At 31.5% G+C, this 17977-nt stretch overlaps 1 protein-coding gene across 1 annotated transcript; it reads left to right on the top strand.

Moving 5' to 3' along the window:
- The first annotated feature begins 3887 nt into the window (after positions 1-3887).
- On the top strand, positions 3888-15501 carry LOC107451941 (uncharacterized). Its single transcript, XM_016068186.5, has 6 exons — positions 3888-4023; positions 6191-6263; positions 8453-8516; positions 9795-9986; positions 13695-13823; positions 15169-15501. The coding sequence occupies exons 1-6, from the start codon at positions 3951-3953 to the stop codon at positions 15403-15405; spliced, it is 768 nt and encodes a 255-aa protein (XP_015923672.1). The 5' UTR covers positions 3888-3950; the 3' UTR covers positions 15406-15501.
- Positions 15502-17977: the final 2476 nt, after the last annotated feature.

Genomic DNA, 17977 nt, shown 5'->3' with positions numbered 1-17977 from the left:
ATTTAAACAATAACAAACTTTCTAAAACCGGAAGAAATATAGTAGAAAACTTCCGATGTATCCCTCCGCTTATGTTATGTTTACTAGGCTTTGTGTTAACAGGCTTCATATTCTAGGAAGTTTTATTATAGTGATTTGTATTCAAATTTACCCATAATTTTACCATTCCTGAAAGTTTTTTGTAATCTTAAAATTCTGAATGGTCATGAGCCGTAAATAAATTTGAAAAAAATAATATCACAACATAAATAAAGCGTGAGGTTTGCTGTGTTTTGAGTTTTATCCCATATTTGGCCATATTTATTAAAATATCACCCTTTGATATTTTTTGAGTGGCATCATAGCCAGCTTGTGGAGTTTTCTGAATCCGTTTGTTGCTAGTGTCGTTGAAAGTTAAATTAGATGAACGCTTTATATTGCAAACACTACAAGTATAATAAAATTAGATAGCGCTCTTTTTTCAATTTAAGCGTAAAAGTAAATCTGAAGTTATAACCCGGAAGCTTTACGAAGAATTTTAATCCCTAACGCCAGCTGGGCTTAACTTTCACACATACTCCTCCACATATAGAATTATACGAATGTTTATAGTAAGACATAAATATTTGTATTTTACTTATATATCGGGTTGAGTAAAAAGTTTTCCGCCAAAAAAAAAAAATCCTGAAAAATGACAAACACATACAAAATCAGCAAAGCTAATGAGAATAGTTATCTCCATTCAAATCAACAATAGTCTGCCAACGTTTTGGCAACTTTTCATTCCCTTCTGCGAAGAACTGGGGGGTGCGCGAGTAGAGAAAGCAATCGACCTCATTTATGACCTCGTCATTTGAACGGAAGATTGTGCCATCAAGATGCAGCTGCAGATTTGAAAACAGATAGTAATCCGAAGGCGCCATGTCTATGCTGTATGGTGGATGTTGCATCAAATCCCACTCTAACGTGTGGAGCGTCATGCCGGTCATTGCACTAACATGTGGCCAAGCGTTATCTTGATGAAAGAGAATCACCTTCCTTCTGAGCTCGTTTTCTCGTTTTTCGCGAATCGCATCGCTAACTTTGATTAGCATATTGCTGTATATTGTACTGTTGATAGCCTACCCGCTTTTAAGGTACTCCTTGTAGATAATTCCACGACAATCCCACCAGATACGGAGAAGGACCTTCTTGTTAGTTAGCGTTCGTCTTGCAACCGAACTTGCGGATTCCCCGGATGCTGACCACCCTCCTCTACGGCTAGTATTGTTGTAGTATACCCATTTTTCATCACAGGTCACAATTCTGTCCAGAACGTCCTCTTTTCTTTGATCTCTGAGCAGAACCAAACAGGCCGCTTTTCTCTTGCTCTTGTCTTCAGCAGTCAATTCGCGAGTCACTCAACGGTTACACTTAAATGTTAGATTTATGCGTTTGAGAGTATTTGCTATTGTTTTTTGACAAATGTCAAGCTCTAACGCAATAGTTCGTGTTGAAAATTTCTGTCTCGAACAATAATTTGCTTTAACTGGTCACAATCAACCTCAATAGGGCGGCCAGAACGTGGTTCATCTTCAATGTTGAAATTCCCAGTATTAAACTTTCGAAACCAAACTTTTACTGTATCCTCATAAGAAACAGTATTGAAACCTAAACTTTCACACATTTTCTTGTGGCATTCAGTTACACTTAGTTTATTTCGGAACTCATAGTACATAATGGGTCTGATCTGTTAACGTGATAGCTCCATTTTAAGACATTTTTTGGTGCACAAGATGATAAAGTTTTGACAAACAAATTACACAGTTGTGTAGTTCCAACTTTCTGCTTTAAAATACAAAAGCCCGTTTCAAAAAAAGTTAACCACCACGGCAATGGCTGCTGCTAGCACGGAGGTATTTCCCTTTGGCGGAAAACTTTTTACTCAACCTGATATTTTAACACACTTAATTGAAATATATAAGCTAAAGAAATGTTTTATGTGAAATTTAGTTATTTCTAGCTTTTAGATCTTATGTAAAATGTAGTTATTTCTAGATTAATAAATTAAAAAATAACAAACTTGCATTTCATGCTATTTTTTTAAATTTTATAACTGTCACAGCTCACCTAATTTTTTTTTAGTTCGCGGCTACGAGTGTTCAATTCCTCAACCTTGTAATTTAGAATCTAATCCAGAAGACAAGAAAACTTCTGAATAAAAATTTGGGAGAAGTTTGCCTATGTGGAGAACTTTTTGATAAACTGACCCACATATGTGTTACATGGAGAGGAAAAGAAAAACGCAAATCTTCACGGTTATCCAGATAGTAAGGGGACTCTAGCCCATGATCCGTCTATCTCTAATAATATTTTACGTCACCACTGTGGTCGGTGCAAGCTAGGTGCGGAGTTCGTATCGACCAGCTTTCGCTAGGATTCGAACACGGGCCACCTCATTCGGAGGAAAACGCTTTATCCCTTGAGCCATCACATCTGTTTCTCAAGGAAAGTGAGGGGGATAAATTCTAGAACTTTTTAAAATAGGCATGAAAATTACATTGATTGCAGCTACTATGAATTTGGAGTACTGTCCAGCTATTCCCATAAACTCCACCAGACACCAAACTCACGTACTTGCGGTTACTGTGGTTACGAAAATAAGTTACATCTACTAGGGTTGTAAGGTTAAACTTTTTGGATTGGAATTAGAAAAGTTATTTGGTCATTTTTCCCCCCATTAGAAATAGCTATATTCTTGTTCTCATTTTCATGGCAACAAACATCCGACCTACAGTCGGAAGGAGTTCTCGTGATAGCTGATTAGTACTTTTGAAAAACGGTGGTTCGCCTGTGCAATGCTTTAGCAATAACCAATCTCAAAAGCCCAGAGTGCGTCCTGACGGGTTAAAGCCTAAATAATGACGACTGAAGGAGATCCGACTCAGACGAAAAAATGTATCTAATTTCGTAGCTTTAAATACCGACTACTTTCGTTATTAGTATGCATATCTATAGTGACCTATTTAAACCATTACGATTGTATTTTAGGGCGTAAAATTCCATTCAATAGATCAAAGGATACTCAAGATGTTTCAGTTTTTTTATTATTGCTTTATTTCCTCGATTACATGAGTATACATCCCAGTGAAAAAGTAGGTTTATAAAACCTGTGTTAGGTACAAATTCAGAAACTTGAAATTTAAATTTATCTTTCCCATATTCGAGAGTTAAAATAATAATTAAATATGGGAAAATTTTAAAGACTCTTTATATAGTTATAACTTAAACTGATATAGTCTATAGCAGTGGTCGAGAAACTGCTTTAAAGCCTCACTCTCCCAAATACAAGCCGCTCTCGATTCGCAAAAATATCGCTCATATTTCGTAAGGTACAGTATACCGACAACTCCATAGACAATAAAAAAAAATTCTTTTAAATTAATTTTATGCTATACATCAAATCATATTACATCATTAATTGCATTATATCCCATTTCTCTTATGTTTCATTTTGAATTTTACGTGTTTTTTCTTTCTTTAAAATATTTCATTACATTGTTTTTCACATTTTTTAGAAGATTGATGTTGAATTGTTGGGAACAATGCTAGCAAAATTATTTTTACAAATAAGGCAATTACACATCATATCATTTATATTTCACCAAAACTCCAATATATGATGATACAATCGTTTACGGTTTGATTGCGATTTAAAGTTTAATTCAATTAAAGATTTCCTTAACATTAATTATAAATTTTGATTGACGTAAAAGGATAAAAAAATTGACAGATAATATTAAACATAATACAAATAGTTAATTTTGTGACAATGGCATTTCTTTACACATTTATCATCTAAACTTCCGCTCGTTTTTAAAATTTTCACTTTATTATAAAAGACATCTTTAGATTTTACTCAGAGCATCTCAGTATTCTCATCAGCAAGATTGTTGAATTCCTCTCATTCTCAATTAATAACATTTCATAAAATGAATACGTTTAATTTGAGTATTTCATCTTTCCTTAACTTTTTTCTCGTGCTAGCAGTATTCCAGGAAAACTGTAAGTAAAAAAAAAATTTGTTTTGATATGTTATGTTTTAAGGGGTATTGTAATATTCAGGTAGGTAGCAGTCACAAAGATTGCTTCTCCACGTTATGTAGTACATATTCCACTACACTCCAAATTGGAGCATAGGGCTTATATCATGGCTTTCCATTTCAATTTATTTGTGGCCAGATATTTTGCTTCCTTCAATGTCTTTCCTATTGTTTTCAATTCATTTACAATCGTCCGGTGCCAAGTGTGTTTGGGTCTTCCTCTTTTTCTTTTGCCTTGAGGGTTCCAAACAAAAACTTATTTTGCAATAAATTTTTCAGGTTTACGTAGAACATGACCAATACATTTCCATTTACGTCTTTTAATTTCAAGATGGATTGCTTTTGCTGTCCTAAGGATTTCTGTTTTACAAATGTCATGGAACCATTTGATGCGCAAGATTCGCAACAGTTGTTAATAAATGCTTCAAGTTTTTTCACGTTATTTTTATTGCTGTCTCAGGTGCAAATGGTAGGAAAGATTTAACATTAGTATTGAAAATCCTAATTTTTGTTCAATTTTTTCTCCTGAATCTATTGAGAATAGCGTAACTGCTTCTGGCTTTGTTTAATCTATTTAGAATATCTTCATCTGTTCCTCCTTCGTTATTTATGTATCCAAGATACGAAAAACTGCTTACCTCCTCTAGTTTATTATTTTCTAAGAATATGTCATTTAATTATTAAGAATTAATTTTCAAAATGTTGGGGTTTTTTTCTGCTAATTAACGCTTTTTTTCTTCTTTTTTTACCTCTACGTTAAAAACCGTTTTAAAAACAAAAAGGATAAATGAAATTAATGTGATTTTTTTTCATTAGATATTAGCGTATGGTTTTTAATTTTAAAATGATTCCACGGTAATAGCCATACTTAGATTTTTTTTTAAATCTTAATTTTGAACTTCAAACTTTTGACCACTATTCTACAAAAATCTGCTCTTGTTTCACCGATTACATAATATTAGTTCTTAAATTTAATTTTGATTTTATCGCTTTGACCCAGATGGGTCACCAGTGGCTCTTTCATAAAAAATTTTCTAATAAAATTGCAATTTCAAATTACAAGCCAAAATATATTATGATATTTTTTAATTATTAAAAACAATCGAATAGTTACTGAAAAAAATTTGTTAGATTTTAGAATTATTTTATTAGACAATTATACTACTTTACTAAGAAATGAAATCCAAAAAATTTTCATTTCATTTATATTCAAAAATTTATCAATGATTGATGTTAAAAATTAAAGAAATTTCAATTATGAATAACTGTTTCTGAAATCTAAATAACTGCAAACAAGTTCAAATTCGAAAAATTATTGTTTGAAAGTGAGTCACCTTTGCGAGATATTACCATTAACATAGAAAAAGATACCAGTATTTCATGCTGTATTTCATAACCATGAATTATTAAAATGCTAAATATAATATTTTTCACTTTTTTTACTTAAATAATGCAAAATAATGAAAAAGTATAAAGAATATGTTTAATAAAAATTGTGGGTCAATGGTTAAGGTTAATTTATTGCCTTAAAGCAAATATTTTTGGTTGTAAGGTTTAAAAGTTTTTGTGGCTTACTCAAATAAACCAATCATTTATCACAAGAAAAGCGAAAAACATTTCCAATGTAGTTACTAGTCAATATAGCCTACTTTAGATGACCATTTTCTATCAGTATTTCTAGAATTTAACCCTTTGTCGCAGATGAGACACAGATGTCTCTTTAATATAATTTCTTCAGACACTAAGATTGCAAGTAAAAATGCGCATTCTGGTATTTTTTAATTATAAGAAACAGTTCAAGAAATTCTAAAAAATCTAATACAGGGAAATATAATTCAATAGATTAACAGAAATTGTAATAAACTTTTACTTTATGTAATTTTGTACTGAAATATAAAGACCGAAAAAGTTGCTGAATTTTTTTTTCTGTCTTATTCAAAAATTTATCAATAATTGATTTAGCAAATTAAAAAATTTCAGCGATGAATTACTATTTCTCTTAGTTTTAAATGACTGCAAAGAAGTTCTCAGTTGTAATTATTATCTGGAAGCAGACCGTCTGTCTAGATTTTCCAAGCGCGTATTGTTGAAATTTCTAAGAGTCTCACTAATTCTTATATTTATTTTAGTTAGTTGCCATGCAGTAAGTTCCGATATAGTTTCAAATAGCGATGGCGATACAGTGGACGGAAGTAGTTTGACGTAAGTGACAACTTTTAAAATAATTTTTTATTTCCATTAAGCAAATTTCTCTTATCTATGTCATAATCAAATGTACACTGTATAGGGACTCATATAATATTTAATAAAAAAAAAATTTAAAAAAATGAAATTATTTTTTTAAAAATTTGTTAAGCGTAAGAAAAAAATTTTAGTCAACTGTAGCAAAAAAAAAAAATGCTTTAATTAATTCTTTCACAAGTTTTTGACATTTTATATAGTAGTTCAAGAAATTATAATTATTATAGATTCACGAATGTCACAATTTAAAAATTTCGTGGTAAAAAAAAAATTAGAAAAAGTGGGTTTCTCCAATAAAAATAGAGAAAATTATCCTGAGAAAAAAATAAGATAGTTTATTCTAAACGAAAAACTCTCAAATTTGCGATAGAATATAACCTCAAATTCTAAGACATTTTGTTTGAACGCGATGCGCTTTTAAGTGCAAACAAAAAAAAAATCACAAAGAAATTGCACCTGAAATACGCCTGAAAAATTCAGAATTAAAAATCTTACTCAGAAATTGAAAATTAGAAAGGTATACAAATGTACTCATTTAGTTTCATGTAAAATGCCGTATTTTTAGTACCTACCTGAGATGAGACAGGCCCGAGGCCAACGCGGGAAAAAATGTTTCGAGTTCGGATAAGCTCGGTAGTAGCAGTAGTAGTTCAGTTACGTCGCACTAGAGCTGCACAATGGGCTATTAGCGACCGCCTGGGAAACATCCTTGAGGATGTTCCGAAGACATGCCATCTCAATTTTTAACCTCTGCAGAGGGGATGGCACCTCCGCTTTAGTAGCCCGACGACCTGCACGCAAAGTCGAGCACTTTATGGTAGAACAGTTTAACGAGGATCAGTACCGCACACCCTCGGTCTCTACGCAGACTAATCCAAGTGGTCACCTACCCGCACACTGACCGCAGCCAGTGATGCCAGATTTCGGTGACCTGCTGGGAACCGTGTTTTAACGATCAGTCCACTGCGGGACTGGATAAGCTCGGATTCATTATAAAATGTTCATAAACTTTTTCACAACTTCTAAACAAACGTTTGATTTCTTTATAAAGTATTAAAAATTTAAAATTTATAAGGTATAAAAGTTTCAGCGATCTGGCTTTTTTTGTTCAGTACTTTTTCTTTGTGAGGCTAGCTCTGATTGTCAAATGACTTTTACTTAGATTAATAGTTTGACTTTTCATTTTAATCTTCTTTTGTGGGCGAACACGTGGGCCCTAAATAATTCCATGTATCTCTTGTTAGGGTGGGCATGGACCTCCAAACGCGAGCCCAAGTATATCTCTAGTGCTCACGGTACACTGTTAAAATGTCCGCACTAAAATTGTGGTAAAATAACTGGCAACAGTCTGCCCATCCAATAAACCGTAAAGTTTACGGTAAAGGGCAAATTTTAACCTTTACGGTCTTAAAACAGTTTACAACTAGTATGGTTATAAATCCATAAATATGCTTTTAAATCTTTAAGCATGCTTTTTAACCATTTAAGGCCAGCATGGTTTCAAAACCTTTACGTTTTTAAAACAGTTTACAACTAGTATGGTTATAAATCCTTAAATATGCTTTTAAATCCTTAAATATGCTTTTTAACCATTTACAGCCAGCATGGTTTCAAAACCCCAAAATTCAACTGAACATAAGAGCCAAGCTTTTTGTTTTGTAACAGGCGTTGGAGAGAGAAGGAGGCTGGAAACACTTCATGTGTTATTAGTAATGGGGAAAATATTGCGGTGTCAATGCCGGGACTCAAACCCCAGTTCTGTCAGTCATGAGACTGACGGATTAACCCTCTCAGCTATAATATGTAGGCAGCGGCAACGAACTAAATGGCTTCATTAGGTGGGCTTAGTTAGTACGATTAAATTCTGATTGTTCAACAGTATTAGGTGAAAGCAGTCAATAAACTGTTTTTCCAACAGTTTGATTACTGTTTTAGTTACGGTTATTTGACTGTTAGTTTAATATCAAAAAATGGCAATTAAATAAATTGTTATTTAGTCATTTTTCCGAAAAATTTCTAACAGCGTATACCTGCAATCTGGTAGACAAAACACGCATACATAAATCCTTTATAATATTGTATAGATCCATATTTTACTGAACGAAAGTAAACAAGAGACGTGTTATGAAATACTTTTTTATTTTCCACAGTGGATTACAAACAGGAAGCAAAGTGACGCTTAATCCAAATATTCTGCACAAGAAAACGTTAAAGGTAAATATATTTACCTCTTTTTACCATATACAAGGATTGAACAAAATTAATACTGTTTTTATTTCAGCAGCAAATATTTCGGAATATTTTATGTAGGAATACTATTTTCATAATAATTTTAAAGATCATGCTTGAACCTTTAATAAATGAAGTCCTTTTTACCCATATATATATATATATATATATATATATATATATATATATATATATATATATATATATATATATATATATATATATATATATATATATATATATATATATATATATATATATATATATATATATATATATATATATATATATATATATAAATTTTTATATAAATTTTATATATATATATATATATATATATATATATATATATATATATATATATATATATATATATATAAATTTTTATATAAATTTTATATATATATATATATATATAAATTTTTGGCAATGCATTTACCTGAAATGGATTTGCACATGGGAAAATTATAAAAATTAACAAAAAAAATGTTTAGTAAATATATCCACAATAATATACGATTAATTCAATGATTTTATATAAAATTTTAATACTTCAGTTAGGTATCCATTGTTTTTTATCAAATTTTGAAAGAGTTTATCGATTTGTTTTTTGGATAAATAAATATTACTACATATTCTTTTAATTCTGTTCCTTTCATTAAAAGTTGTATTTAAATAGATGCTCCTAGAAACATTAGAATTCCAAGTAACTAGTTTATTAATATTAAAATTAAAATCATTTCCTTTATCGTATAAATCAACATAGCAGATATTTTCAACTTTCATAATACCTAAATCCAAAAAATTGAAATTAATATTATCATCATGATTACGAAGTAAGATTAATTCCTCAGAGTATATATCACTCAATAAAATAGTAAAATCTTGGAGATTAAAGATAATTAAGTCATCAATATATCTAAAAACAAATTTAATACTAAGAGTATAATTTTTTCTTAATAATGCAAAAATAAGTTAGCTAAGAGAGATGAATAATTAGATCCTTGTGGTATTCCATTAATTTGAAGAAAAATATCCTTTCCATTGTAAAGATAATTACTAAAAAGACAAAAATTAATCAGAATTTCCCAATAATCAAAATCTTAACTTTCTTCGTGTTTTATTGTATACATATATATATATATATATATATATATATATATATATATATATATATATATATATATATATATATATATATATATATATATATAATTAGTAAAGCATTTAGTAATCGATTGCTTAACTGTCTTTTTATTTCAGATGGCAGAAGATATGATGGGATTTCTCGCAAAATTAAGAAATTCATTGAATTTGAACAATTTCGAGCAAATGCGTCCAGAACTACGAGATGAATTAAGAGAAGAAGTCGAACCAAAAGCGATAATTACAGATTTAGTTAACGTCATGCGAACACGGCTTAATAAAGTGAGCGATGAAAACTCGCCAATTCAAGTGAGTGAATAAAATTCTTACCCAAAAAAATTTTACCCCATTTTTTAGATAGTTTTGTTTTTAAGTTAAATATGATGTAGGAAAAATAAGGATTGAACCGAAAGGATAAATTTAATACCAAACTGTTTGTTTGGTATTTAGAACCTGTTTAATACCAAACCTGTTTCCATAAGGGAATATAAAAATTCCCCAAAACAACAAGAAGAAATTGGCAATCAGATTCAAGAATAATTTAAAGGTAACATAATTATAGAAGTTTCATCGTTTTTTTTTTGTTGCCAATATCGTATTATTTAAGTATAGTCTGTCTATGTGAAGAGCTCCCCTTGTCATTCATCTGGAGCAGCGGCGGTGATTCTGGTTACGAGTTTTAAAGATTTCAAGTCAGGATTTTTACGTCACTATAAGACAGGTTTTGGCTCTGGTTTGCGAAAGAAAAAGAATCAGAGTAGAGAGAAGATCCTTGCCTTTAAATGCCCTATTTCCTGCTTCCAAAGTAGCAGACAGCCTTAAACTTTGTGGCGAGGGGAGTTCTGTTTGTAGACAAACTATGGTTAAAACGCTCTTTGGGAATGAAAAATTATCCAATATTTTTTTAAAGAATTATATGTAGAATGCTCAAGAAATATTAAATTAAATCAGCAGATAATAATTTACATGGTATTACTGTATATTCTTGCAGTTTCATAGAAGATCAGAATCATCTAAAACGAAATTCGAAATTCGAAGTTCGAAATGAAGAATAAAACAAAGAAAAATTGTAGACATATAGAAAAAAAAAGGGGGGGGAATAATAAGTAAAGAAAAAAAAACAGTTTATATATTTAAAAAAAAAATGGAAAAAAAAGAATGAAATTTTATTTAAAAAACCGGAAAAAAAGATATAATCTTTTATTCAGCCCACACGATTATATCCGCAAAACAGAGTGCTTTCTGATATTGTATCAATAAAGCCAAAGCAAAATATATTAATACAATAGTGTGAGGAGCACTCAAAAAAAATTTTATGAAAATATCAATAAATAAAATAGATCACACAAAGTAAAAATAAGTAAAAATAACATGTAAAAACAGAAAATAAAATGAAATAAAAAGAGAAAACATTAAAAAGGGGCTATAAAGCGAGTAGCAAAATCAGATCAACTTACATGGACGAAAAATTTTTCAAGAATGATTTAAAAATGTTTTCGCAGAACGATTGCCAGATTACAAAATTTGAAAACAAAAGATGAAAACAAAAGCGCAAATTGAGTGGAACAAGAGGGTTTTAAAGTGCCGTTCTTACTGCACTGCTGAAGTGATTTGTTATTCTGAGATTTGATTTGTTAGTTACCAAGGATGGGCCCGAAATGGATGTGCGCAAGGAAATATTATACTGGATAATTTTAAAAAATTGATCATAAATAGTTTTAGAAGATAGATGTTTATTTAGGGAAAAATATAAAATAGAAAAGAGAAACATAAATTGCCTGTTTTGCAAATAATTTTAGCCACGGATTTGCACGATATGGATTAGCACATAGAAAAATTATTTAAATTATCAAAGAAAAAAATTTTAATAGATAATTTTAACACGGATTTGCCCGAAATGGATTTGCACATGGAAAAATTAACAAAGAAAAAAATTTTAGTAGATAATATTAGCCACGGATTTGCCTGAAATGGATTTGCACATGGAAAAATTGTATAAATTAATAAAGAAATTTTTAGCAAACAATTTTACCCACGGATTTGCCCGAAATGGATTTGCACATGGAAAAACTGTATAGATTAGCAAAGGAAATTATTTAGTAAAAGAATTTTTTGTAAATAATTCTAACCACGGATTTGCACATGGAAAAATTATACATATTAACAAAGAAATTATTTAGTAAATAATTTTGGCAATGCATTTACCTGAAATGGATTTGCACATGGGAAAATTATAAAAATTAACAAAAAAAATGTTTAGTAAATATATCCACAATAATATACGATTAATTCAATGATTTTATATAAAATTTTAATACTTCAGTTAGGTATCCATTGTTTTTTATCAAATTTTGAAAGAGTTTATCGATTTGTTTTTTGGATAAATAAATATTACTACATATTCTTTTAATTCTGTTCCTTTCATTAAAAGTTGTATTTAAATAGATGCTCCTAGAAACATTAGAATTCCAAGTAACTAGTTTATTAATATTAAAATTAAAATCATTTCCTTTATCGTATAAATCAACATAGCAGATATTTTCAACTTTCATAATACCTAAATCCAAAAAATTGAAATTAATATTATCATCATGATTACGAAGTAAGATTAATTCCTCAGAGTATATATCACTCAATAAAATAGTAAAATCTTGGAGATTAAAGATTATTAAGTCATCAATATATCTAAAAACAAATTTAATACTAAGAGTATAATTTTTTCTTAATAATGCAAAAATAAGTTAGCTAAGAGAGATGAATAATTAGATCCTTGTGGTATTCCATTAATTTGAAGAAAAATATCCTTTCCATTGTAAAGATAATTACTAAAAAGACAAAAATTAATCAGAATTTCCCAATAATCAAAATCTTAACTTTCTTCGTGTTTTATTGTATACATATATATATATATATATATATATATATATATATATATATATATATATATATATATATATATATATATATATATATATATATATATATATATATATATATATATATATATATACAAGGTGCGTTCTGAAAGTAATGCGCATTTTCTGGGAAAAATAGATTTATTGATCATATGGGTACAAATGGTTAAAATTCTTCAATATAGTTCCATTGTGCATCAATACACTTGCGGAGACGATTCTGCCACGTCTGGAAGGCACCCTGGAACTCCTCGACAGGAATGCCTCTCAGGAACCTTGTAACATGAGCATGGATGTTCCCCACCGAATCCCAGTGCTTTCCTTTTAGCTCTCTTTTCAGTCGGGGGAACAAACAAAAAAAGTCACACGGCTCTAAGTCAGGGCTATAGGGAGGCTGGAGCACCAACTCATCAATTCCAGCAACTTTTCACTGCGCAAAACTCGAACTTCTTTTTGCTCCTCCGTCAACACCATCGGCACAAGCTTCGCACAGACCTTTCGCATTTGCAAATCCTCCGTCACAATCCCATGTACCACACATTTTGACAAGTTTAGGGTGTCAGCGATTACCTGAATGCTTAACCGACTGTCTGACTTCAAAACTTCACGCACATGCTGGACGTTTTCATCGGGTCGGGCTGTTGTTGGGCGCCCAGAACAAGGCTCGGTGGTGACCTTCTGCCGACCCTCCTTGGAGGCCCAGTGCCACCTTCCACATTGAGATCTCGAAATGCATTCCTCCTTAAAGTCGTCTTGAAGCATGTGATGAGTTTCCGTCGAATTCTTCCCAAGTCGCACACAAAACTTTATCGCGTGCCGCTGTTCCAGCGAACGAACACTCCATCACGCCGTAACTCGATCGGAAAAAAAGCGAAGACAAGTCCTACCGCCTCCTTCTGCTCGGAGCGACCTGAGACCAGGATTGTTTGGAAGGCCAAATCCCCCACCACATTTTCTGACCAATCTGAGTGCACTGCGATCAACAGACGCGTCACAATAAAATCATGCGCATTACTTTCAGAACGCACCCTGTATATATATATATATATATATATATATATATATATATAAATTAAACTAATTAACTGTCTAATTCTTCTAGCTTGCAGATAATGTAATGGGCTTTCTCGGAGTTTTGAGAAATAATATTTTGGGAAATAGTCAAGAGCAAAAACGTCAAGAATCACGAAGGGAACCGAGAACTGAAAGAGATGGAAATTCGCAAATGCAAGTGAGTAAACTCTCTACTTTCAGCAATGTTACAACATCTTTTCTGAAAACAAATATTAACTAGAGTAAATAAGAATTTTTGATCTCTGACATAATTTGGAGCGTAACTACAACTATTCAATTCCCCTTCACTAGTATACGAGTATAAGACATGTTAACTCGATTCTATCTTGAAGTACCATTTGATAGATGACGGTCGACATTGTCGGTAGCCGCCACTTCACAAATTAAAGGAATATCATGTTCATAATCGGCAGGACTAACTTTAATTTTTTATAAAGATGAGAACAAAAAAATATAAATTATGTATTAACATACGGAAAAAAGCAAAAAAAAAAAAATAAACCAAATTGCTAAATCGGTTGCAGAGCCATTACGTCTTATTGAATTTCTGATAGATGAGCTAGACAATATGATTTATTTTTCAAAACTGGTTATTGTACCAGGTTATTGGCACATCCCAGTTTACCTTAATGATTCAGGAAAAATTGCATTTGCAACAAATAGCAGATAATTTGATGAAGTAACATTACCGATTTACGGGACGGGAAGATGCTCGTTTTCTTTTTTCAAATAAAATTAAATTTGCAGCTAAGTGTTGTGATTTTTTTCTAAAGAAAGTTTTTAATCGATTTTTTTGTACTGTTTAAACCTACAAATTAAGAACATTATAAATAGCAAGGAGTCACATAAATGTTGCGAAACTATGTAGGGGACATCAGGTTGCAGCGAATACTCAGGATAAAAATTACGTAGAAACTCATGCCTGACGCCACTAGGGACGCTTTCCAATTAGTAACTGTTTCTTCGTGCGCATCTAAACACGTCATAATAGAGAAACTCCCCTAGACGAGTGCGATGTTATTTCCAGGCATGGGTCCCGATGCAATTTTAATTGAGATAATATGTCTTGAAGTTTGTCGAAACATTTACGCAACCCTCCGTTATATATACATTGTTTTCAAAGTTGTACATTTCGACAAAAAATAGACTTCAAAAAATCAGTTGCTTTAGGTGCTTAACGTAAATGTTACGACAAACTTCTAGGGAAGTTAAGGCATATCATCAGGATTTAAACTGCATAGAAACCCATGCCTAAAAATGCTGTCATACGTGTCTAGGGGAGCTGTTCAGAAACAGTTTATAATAGGAAAGCCACCTAAAAGGCGTATGACGATATTTTCAGGCATGTGTTTATATGCAACATAAATGGTGCTCGAACTCCCCGAGAAGTGTACTATGTGACCACCTTTAATAAATAACATTTTTTAAACTTGTACATTTCCACACAAAAAATATCCCCAGCGTAATCTATTACTTAGCCTTCTTATTCTTTTTTTTTCCAGCTTATTGATGATATGATGCGAATGCTCTTAGATTTCAAAAATACATTGATTGCAAATGATCGCGACCAAAGACGACAAGTAGATGGAAAAGAAGAAGCACCACCAGCAAATTTAATTGGTCAGGATATGCGTGCTCTAAAATTATTAGTGAACAACTTTAATGCACGACTTAATAGAATTGGAGAAATCAACAGAAACCGTAGTAACAATGGAAGATATTATTTATCATTGCCATAACTACGAATTCCAGAACATGACTTAACTAATCTGTTTAATTAAGAACATTTTTGTCAATACTATTCTGTTAAATTCATTTGAAACAATAAAGTATTTTCCAAATCTAAGTTTGTCTTATTCTATGGAACGACAAAATCTACTTTTTTTTTCTTTTAAATTTCATAAACTGAACACTTAAAAAACTCTTTAAGGTATCCAACTGGGTTCGGTACAATTTTTTTCCTTTTTAGAAAATAGCCTTATTTTTATTTTTGGTAAGCAGGGATTCTAACATTATATCTTTAAAGTGGACCAACTAAGGGCAAATTTGAGAATAGAAACTACAAATTTATGTCACGCCAACAGCTCTACGGCAAATTTCAAAGCGTAAACATCAAAATACTTTTCATCTCGAAATTAATAATCGGATTAACTATATTTTGAACGAAAACCTTTAAAAAAGTTGAAATATGCAATAAAATAGAACTAAATATATTGTTCAGAATTAATTTTTTTAATAGAAATGCAAATCATTCTTACTTAATGCATAATAAAAACAATAAATTCACACTTACACTTCAGCGTTTAGTTCAAACATAGCTAATGTTACACAAAATATATATAGGTTTCAGAAAATTCTATATTTACGCTTTTATAATGTGTGTTAGCGTAAAGAGAGTTTCTAAAAACCAATGTTTTTCTGAAAATACATTTAAAATAGGTAATTGTTTTTCTGTTTCATTTGTGAGCAATCGAAAAAACCACAAAAACTAATTGATTTTTATCCCAGAGAAAACCTTAATATTAACCAGAATTTTTTTTTTTTTTTTTTTTGATTTTTTTTTTAGATAATTTGCATGATCTCAAAAACATAATCCGGATTAAAAATGTAATAGAGCTAAATATATTGTTCAGTATTGGTTTTTTAAGAGAAATTCTTAACATTCTTACTAAATGCATGATAAAAATAATAAATTCACATTTAGACTTCAGCTTTTAGTTAAAACATAGCTAACGTTATACAAAACCTAAATATGAAGTTCCAGAAAATTCTATATTAACGCTTTTATAAGGTGTGTTAGTGTAAATAGATTTTCTAAAAACCAATGTTTTTAAGTACATTTAAAATAGGTTGTTGTTGTTGTTGTTGTTGTTGTTAATTTACGTCGCACTAGAGCTGCACAATGGGCTATTGGCGACGGTCTGGGAAACATCCCGGAGGATGATCCGAAGACTTGCCATCACAATTTTGATCCTTTGCGGAGGGGATGGCATCCCCGCTTCGGTAGCTCGACGACTTGCGCGCGAAGTCGAGCACTTTACGGTAGCACAGTTTAACGAGGACCAATACCGCACACCCTCGGTCCCTACGCAGACTGATCCAAGTGGTCACCCACCCGCACACTGACCGCAGCCAGTGATGCTTGACTTCGGTGATTTGCTGGGAACCGTGTCTTAACGATCAGACCACTGCGGGACATTTAAAATAGGTAATTGCTATTCTGTTTCATTTGTGAGCAGGAGAAAAAACTACTACAACTTCGATTTCACAGATAGGAGAACAAAAATTTAAAAAGATTTAAAAAAAGCGAAATTGCTGTCAAAATGTTTGATTTTTACCCAGTCGGATACCTTAACCTCTTAACTTGCGAGCTCGATTTAATTCGAGCATGCTAAACAGGCCAAACTGTGCATAAGTTCCTTGTGTTTAAACTTTTCACATCAGTTTCTAGAAGAAAATTACCAACATACCATTTCATTTTATTTTTATTAAGATAACTTGCGTAAAATTGACGATTGTCCAAGAATAACAAATATTGTGTATGTGTACATGAAAGTTTGAAACAAAAAGCAAAAGGGAAAAAGTTTCTATTTAAGTACATACTCGTTTTCCTCTGGAACTTATTTTTGATAATCTTCTTTCATGCTTAATCTCAGGTCTATCTCGATCTATCATCCAATAGATGTCGGCGAGCATGTTCTTGGCCTATCTTACCTTGATATTTACGCTCCATATCTCTGATATCTCGATGGAACCTTTCTCTTTTTTCATCGCTGACTGCTCCCACATTTTCTTGGGAAAAGTCCATATGTGAATGAAGGAAATGCATTTTCACACTCGTTAGGCAACCAAAAGTTTTAAATTTTTCCAGCAGTTTCATTACAATTTCTTTATAATAATGATCCTTGTAGCTAACTAGAAATTTACTGACGTCATCTTCGAAAGCAACTCGAGCTTCCTTTTCCGTTGATGTCATATTAGTCCCAAAACCTTTATCCTTCATGAGTTTGTGAATATCTGGACCAACAAATATTCCCTCCTTTAACTTGGCTTGGAATAAACTGAAAACTTTTTGCACAGGCATTTGAAACAATCGCCTTATTTTGGAACAGCCTTGACAAACTGCTTCATTACACCTAATTTTATCTGTAGCGAATGTAATAATTCTTTTTTTTTATCAATTAAGCTGCTTCGAGTAACGTTCTTGGTGCCTGGGTCAAGATTTTGTCTCTTCGGCCATTCATTGTTCCTCCATGGGTCAACAATATTGAGTCTTGTCTCGGCTGTCCCACTCACAAATGAAACTCCAAC

This window comes from Parasteatoda tepidariorum, chromosome 10 (assembly GCF_982258835.1).
Source record: "Parasteatoda tepidariorum strain Cologne lab strain chromosome 10, Ptep-v5.0, whole genome shotgun sequence".
Classification (NCBI taxonomy): Eukaryota; Metazoa; Arthropoda; class Arachnida; order Araneae; family Theridiidae; genus Parasteatoda; species Parasteatoda tepidariorum.
This window is presented reverse-complemented; position numbering and strand designations above follow the sequence as displayed.

Excerpts from the sequence above, each read along its gene's own strand:
- LOC107451941 (XM_016068186.5), top strand. The coding sequence starts at position 3,951 with ATGAATACGTTTAATTTGAGTATTTCATCTTTCCTTAACTTTTTTCTC. Across the intron at positions 6,264-8,452 it reads GTGGACGGAAGTAGTTTGAC|TGGATTACAAACAGGAAGCA; the intron begins GTAAGTGACAAC and ends TATTTTCCACAG. Across the intron at positions 9,987-13,694 it reads ATGAAAACTCGCCAATTCAA|CTTGCAGATAATGTAATGGG; the intron begins GTGAGTGAATAA and ends TAATTCTTCTAG.